General features: G+C 35.8%; 1 protein-coding gene across 1 annotated transcript in view; it reads right to left on the bottom strand.

The window, feature by feature from the left end:
• Positions 1 to 1,905: 1,905 nt before the first annotated feature.
• The window catches only part of LOC113802019 (isoamyl acetate-hydrolyzing esterase 1 homolog), a 6,285-nt gene continuing 690 nt past the window's right edge, over positions 1,906 to 7,500 (bottom strand). Inside the window, exons 2-5 of the mRNA XM_027352493.2 lie at positions 5,976 to 6,031; positions 4,674 to 4,881; positions 2,966 to 3,160; positions 1,906 to 2,700 (exon numbers count right to left, since the gene is read on the bottom strand). Of these exons, the coding sequence (XP_027208294.1) occupies positions 2,500 to 2,700; positions 2,966 to 3,160; positions 4,674 to 4,881; positions 5,976 to 6,031 (660 nt within the window). The 3' untranslated portion in view covers positions 1,906 to 2,499. The remainder of the gene's footprint in view (positions 2,701 to 2,965; positions 3,161 to 4,673; positions 4,882 to 5,975; positions 6,032 to 7,500) is intronic.

Genomic DNA, 7,500 nt, shown 5'->3' with positions numbered 1-7,500 from the left:
TATCAAGCTGATAAGCATCAACTCTTTTGGCAAGCAAGTGCGGTGCTTCAATACTTAGCCTGATTCTCACTTTCCCTATCCATGGAATTTTGCCAAATACCCTCTTCATTTTTTTTTTTTTTTTTGACTACTTTTTAAACTCGTTATCGTATATTTCTAGCAAGCAGGATGACCGATAAGAAAAAAAAAAAGGCCAAGCTGGCGTCCGTTACGTGAGGGCGTGCTAACCCAACAAAGGGAATAGATACGATAAGCCGTAGCATCCAGTGAGGTGGCGATTAAACATTTCAAGAATGTACATGTCTTAAAGGCGCTTTGCAGTCGCTTTTCGGCAAAGTTTGTCTCGTTTTAGTGTCCCTCTCACTCTAGGGTGAAGCTATCATGAATAAATCCTCGCCTCCAACATTATCCAACGTCACTGCATGCCCAGTTAATGATGTGGTTTGACAGCTATTGCATGCACACCCTGTACCCTTAGTTTACATACCCTGATAAGCAGGATGAATGCCACTTAGTAAGATGTTTAATCATCAAACTCTTCAGGGTAAGAAAATCAGAGTGGGACCTCAATGGGTTTTGAAGCTATGAATCTTTTTAATGGTATTAGTATATGTAGTTAAGGTGTTATACTAATACCATACCATGATTGTAATGTATTTGATTGTTGCATACTTGCTGTAATAAAAAGATTCATAGCTTCAGTACCCTTTGAGGTCCCACTCTGATTTCTTTACCCTGAAGAGTTTGACGATTAAACAACTGATTAGCAAAAGAATCAGGCCGAAGGGGAGAGGTACTAATTCTCAGGGCCAAACAGAAGACAAAGTTTATTTTACAAGTACATTTTATAGCATACCTTCCGTAGCACTGCTCCAAATGCAATTTTGGTTATATTTCAAAGAGAGATTCAAAGTGAGCTCTCACTGGCCTTCTTTTTTTTATATAAAAGAAAATACTATTATTTTTCCATCTGGGGGGGCTGTATGAAACCCCAAAATACTATAATTTTCAAAACCCCGTAATTTTGTCCCCAAAACCCTGATTGACTTGAAATTTAAAATTTGGGTCTTCCACATCAAAGAAAATATATGAACTAAATTTGAACAAAATGTGTGATGTAGAGGGTTTGTCAGTGGTTGATTTCACATGGAATTACCTGGAGGTGTATTTAGGCCATCTGCATTATGGGTGTGGGAAATACTATGCCTTGTACTACTTAGTCTTAATTTATATATATATATATATATATATATATATATATATATATATATATATATATATATATATATATATATATATATATATATATATATATTAAACATTATATACACACACACACACACACACATATATATCATATATCATAATCATAATCATAATCATAATCATAATCATAATAATCATAATCATAATCAATCATAATCATAATCATAATCATAATCATATATCATATATATATATATATATATATATATATATATATATATATATATATATATATATGTAAATATGTAAATATGTAAATATGTAAATGTGTGTGTGTGTGTGTGTGTGTGTGTGTGTGTGTGTGTGTGTGTGTGTGTGTGTGTGTGTGTGTGTGTGTGTGTGTGTGTGTGTGTATGTGTGTGTGTGTGTGTGTGTGTGTGTGTGTGTGTGTGTGTGTGTGTATGTGTGTGTGTGTGTGTATGTGTGTGTGTGTGTGTGTGTGCATGTATATATATGTATATATATATTTTTTTTCTTTGAAAGAAAGAATATAAATAAAATAAAGAGATAAATGGGAAAACATATAACAAAACATGAAATTTTCTTTCTTTGGTATGTGTTTTCTAATTTCTCTTTCCTTTCTCAAATTAAAGAGAATATGCTTGGAGGTCACAATGTATGAATGAATAAAAGTTAAAATCAACTTTCTTGTATATTCTTTATGAACTTTACTACAAGGATAATAACATGGATAATTACATGTGCAATATTTTACGAAACTGGAAACATAAATGCAAAAAGAAACTAAAGGAATGGCATATACATTCATGCAACCATGCATATATGGCCGAATTCATGAATGCGTACATATAAATGGCATATATGCAAGGAAAACATAATTTCCTTTTGTGTCCCCAAAAAGCTGCCCCGTACAATTATTTTTTTTCCGTCAAGTGATATAAAAAAACGAGCCAACAGAAGCACTTCTAACCATAACGAGGCAAAAAATTTATGCAGTCTTTATTCCCTTGAGACAGTTGACATGACCATTATTTTTGTATTTGCGTGTATCATATGTATATTTTAGGATGACCTTTGTGATGTTCCATATTTGTACTTCCTCGTGCATCTTGTTAGCCAATATACTTAGGATATCTGTTTGTTTATTTCCCAAGCTAGACATCTAAATTACAATCCCCAAACTATAAAACCCTGGAAGTTTAGGTGAAAAACTGGAAGCCCAAGAAATCACATTCCTGAATATGCTGAATACTCCACACACCCCAGAAAAATTCACACATTCTTCTCACACCAATCCTTGAACGCCCCCACAGAGTTGTCAGCTTCGATTTCATTCCAGAGGGGTAGGATGTGGTCTTTTGAGAGTCTTGAGGACAGATGTTTCTCTACAGTCGGGGCAAGGAGCGAGGCCAGGAGCTCCGAGCCCCTTTGCGAGAGGTGTAGTCCATCGCACAGGAGGTTCTTCCAGTCAGCCTGAGGAGAGGGAGACTATGATAACAAAGCATTTTCACTCCAACATTCCTACCAATTCCTAGTTGTATGATATGAAGACACTTGTTATTTATCTGTGGTCATTAAATAATCATTACGTAATACTGATTACAATTAGCCAACATCATACCTACAACAAGATTAATAGCTTTAATGAAACTCACAAAAACTCATTAAATACATAGTACACCAAATCCACAAACATAACAAATATCCCATTTTTTATTTTCACTCTATAACCCCGTACCTGGTTAATCATAGCAGTGTGGAGATCAACGCAAGGAACCCCCATTTCCGAGGCTACACCTGAACAAGCCTCTGCGTATTTAGATGTGAGTGCCTCATCTTTGGCGTAGCAGCGGCCTGTCTCCTTGCAATAATTATTCCACCCTTCCCCATCCAGTGCCGGGGGAGTTATCACAATGGGTTTCACTCCGGCATTCTGTGGGAGTTACAGGAAAATAGGGAGGATGTATTAAGGAAAGAGTGTGGAAGATAAGGTAAAGACAAAGGAGGAAGATTGTCAGAAAGAAGTGGAGGGAAGATGGAAGAGAAAGGGAGTAGAAAGGGTAGGGAGATGGAGAAAAGGAGGGAGTGCAGCAGCAGGGAAGGGAAGGGAAGGGAGAGAGAAGAGAAGAGAAGAGAAGAGAAGAGAAGAGAAGAGAAGAGAAGAGAAGAGAAGAGAAGAGAAGAGAAGAGAAGAGAAGAGAAGAGAAGAGAAGAGAAGAGAAAAGAAGAGAAGAGAAAGAGAAGAGAAGATAAGAGAATAGAAGAGAAGAGGAGAGAAGAGAAGAGAAGAGAAGGGAAGAGAAGAGAAGAGAAGAGAAGAGAAGAGAAGAGAAGAGAAGAGAAGAGAAGAGAAGAGAAGAGAAGAGAAGAGAAGAGAAGAGAAGAGAAGAGAAGAGAAGAGAAAAGAAGAGAAGAGAAGAGAAGAGAAGAGAAGAGAAGAGAAGAGAAAATAATAGAAAATAAAATAAAATAAAATAAAATAAAATAAAATAAAATAAAATAAAATAAAATAAAATAAAATAAAATAAAATAAAATAAAATAAAATAAAGGAAGAAAGAAAAAGAAAGGATGAAAGAAAGAAAGAAAGAAAAATTAATAATAAAAGAAAAAAGAAAGAAAGAAAGACAAAAAGAAAGAGCAAGAATGATACAGAGAGAAAAGATTTGGGTGAGGTTATTGCCACTGAAATACGACTTCTTTTGAACACCTATACCTCTAAGAAATTATGCGTGCAAATATGAGAGCTTGTGAGAAGAATAAGAAGACCTAAAGCTACCAACCATTTAGCACTGAAACTGCCCATATCTTGAGACCAGAGAATCATTTCTATTATTTCTTTTATTAGCCTATATGGAGGAAGAGGACCTTTTGAAAAGAATGCTAAAACTAAATTTGAAAAAAAAACTATTTGCCACTCTTCTAACAATTAAAGCAAGTACATGTAATATTTTTCGACTTCTCCTGTATAATGCAAATCAAATCCACTCCCCATTTGGACACTAACGGTAAAACTTCATCACTCTCACTGTTTTTTATAGAATCTCACCCTCCCCCTTAACGAAATGAGGGCAAAATTGGGAGATGTTTTAATTCCGTATTTTGGACAGTTTTTTTGTTTTATAATATGAGGGAATTAATAATCAATAATGAAATGGGGCACTGTGTCAATTCTGCAAAGACTAGATGCAATAATGAGCAGAATGACAATAATAAAGAATGATGATACAATAATGATGATGATACAGATAACCAAAAACAATAATAATAAAAAAAATAATAATATTAATAAAATAAAACATAGTAACTCAAACAATATCAAAATATTACAAGTGGTAATAAAAAGAAAATACACATCATACTAATAATTGAGCAATGGGTTACTAAAAATCTTTAAAAAACTACCTTCAACTAAATATTAAAAAATGCACTCTAAACCACCGCTAACCTGGAAGTGCCTGACAATGGCCTTCATGTTGTCCGAGTATTCTTCGAGAGGAACAGCCTGCTGGGTGTTTTCTGCGCTGGCATCATTGGCACCGAGGAACACTGTGGCACCAACAACGTCCTTCAGATCTGTGGCCACATAGGGGAGGAGAGCCAAGCAGTTGCGAGTGTTGTAGCCCGAGAAGCCGCGGACTACTACATCTGCACGTCTGGGTTTTGGAAGGAATGAGAGATATTTAAGGACTGAGAGAGCATGTGATGAAGCTGGAAAAGGGAGAGAAAAAAGTGTGAAGAAGAAGGAAAGAGGAGAGGAGGGCAGAAAAGATGTAAAGGGAGGAGGAAAGACACAGGAAGAAATAAGGAAGGAAGAGAAGAATAGAAAGTAAAGACAAAGGAGGAATATTGTGAGATTGTAGTGGAAAGAGAAAGAGAAAGAGAGAGAGAGAGGGGGGGGGGGAGAGAGAGAGAGAGCATTTAACTTTAATAACCAATTCAGCAAATTACTGTCATTCCAGAGTCATCAAGTCATCATCATTTAAACTTTAAATTTATACTATAATAGATCCATGCATAAGAATGTAAAACTTAGGTTAACATGATCACAGTTACTACTATTGCTTCAATGAATGAATGAAAAAATCATACTCCTATATACTTTAAAATTCAAAATACCAGTAATACCTTATATATATATGTGTATATCATACATTTTGCAGATGCCAAGTAATAACAATAAAAATAAACAGGTAAAAACAAAATAATCAGAATAATGGATAAAGGGATATACATTCATTATCTCAGTAAAAAATCTTTTATCAAAATGCTGCAACATCAATGAAAATGTTGAAAAATGTACAGCCATAATGAAACAAAATATACATGCTGAAAGTAAAACGAATAATTATATATACAAAACAAAACAAAAATAACTGAGCTATAAATAACCCAATGCTCTATGGAAAATGAGTTCATTTCCTTGAGTTTGTGGGAAATCGGCTTTTGTTACAGATGCTATCAATACTGATATTTTTATCTCCATTATAGACATCATAATTACTATAATGTTATTGACATTCCTAACAGTAACATTAGATACCAGAAAATATTTTTGAAAATCAAGGAAAAGAGTAAACATGTGAGACAGGAAATTCTCCTAATTGGCTCATTTGTGACTTAGTGGAGCCATGTGTAAAAACAATTACTAGATCAAACACTCTGTGGGCATGACATGTACGCACGTGCCATCCCCAGCAGCGTGAGGTTAAGTAAAAACTATTTTTTTCATAACATGCACTAAACCCACCTTTGAAAATGGTCTGCTAACAGGGCTCCCCAACAGCCATCTGGACTAAAAGATCGCTGTTAAAAAGAAAGAAAGAAAGAAAGAGAAGGCTTAGTAAGATTATCGGTCTTTGGATCAAGTGAAGAAGGATATGAAGGAATAATACTATTATGAACTACAAACCCATCAATTATCTAATTCAACAATATACACATTTAAGCAATATACAGTTTATTAAGTATATACAATATCTATCCAGGTAATTGTTGAAGACCGCGACACACCCTCGCAGAGACTAAGTCGAAAAAAATGATGTTTTTCTGCATGAAATCCTATGATTTCATCGATTTTCGGCGTTGTTTCTTAGCGAATGAATCGTTCAGGAGATCGAGTACCATTTCTCCATCGACGATCTTGATTTGATAGTCCCGTTAGCAGGGGAGGGCATGAAGTATATCAGGGAAATTATGGGGTAAAACAAGCTTAAATAAGAAGAATAACGATCAAAAATGCGTAAAACTAGCACAAAAAGCGCTTAAAATCGGCCAATTAAATTCTACGGATGTAACCGCCATCTCTGAAAGTTTACGGACTGGCGCGAAATAAATCAAAAGCTCTACGGGAACCCAACCCACATTTCTGTAAAACTCTACGGGAATTCACACGTTCCAACCCCCCAAAACGTATTGACCAATAAAATAACCTAATATATAAAAAAAATTGCCGTGACTAGGCGTACCCTTTGAGCACTGCCCCCCCAGGACGCATTCTCTCCACCACGGTATGTATGGCAAGACAGAGCTGCATTCACACCGTAAAATAATAAACCAAATACCTTTATATCCGGAAACGTGAAACTTTCTTTTCTTTGTACTGTTGGTCTTGCTTCGATTTTAATCACTTTTTTCGTCCTTTGGAGCTCTTGATGGGCTCAGATATAAAACTGGGATGGTTATTGAAGTCTAATTATTCTTCGATGCCACTGCAAAGGTCTTAAAAAGAATCCAGAATCAACACAACACTGGAAACGCAACATTTCTCACCGGCTTTCAATCTCGAAATGAGCGGTATGGTGAGCTGTCAACCTGTGGCTGGCGCAAGAAAGTGCGAAACACTCGATGCGCAGGATTCGATTTGAGGGTATAGATAAATATAAAAATATGCAAATGAAGTATAATAACATTACTAAAAGACATATAAATGCGTACCAGCAGACACAGATAATTAGCCAAATATCGTTTTGACAAGCACGTAATGATACACGGACTAGTTCGCGAACGCAGTGTCGTGTTTTTCCTAGCAAGGAAAACAAGCTCATCGACTTTGAATTTGAAAGGCGGCCGCGCGTTATATTTTCGTCATTTAGCGGTGACTATAAGGCCGGCGCATCTTAAACTATACGCTACCTCCTTCTATTTTTCCCGCTCTATAAGATAGCGGTGTCCATTTTCCTCTCTACGCGCGTCGCGGTCTTCAACCTCTACCATATGGACATATATACATATGTATATATGTAGATATATACATACACACACACACACACACA

Source organism: Penaeus vannamei, chromosome 37, assembly GCF_042767895.1.
Source record: "Penaeus vannamei isolate JL-2024 chromosome 37, ASM4276789v1, whole genome shotgun sequence".
NCBI lineage: Eukaryota > Metazoa > Arthropoda > Malacostraca > Decapoda > Penaeidae > Penaeus > Penaeus vannamei.
The sequence above is the reverse complement of the archived record's forward strand: the minus strand, read 5'-3'. Positions and strand labels throughout refer to the sequence as shown.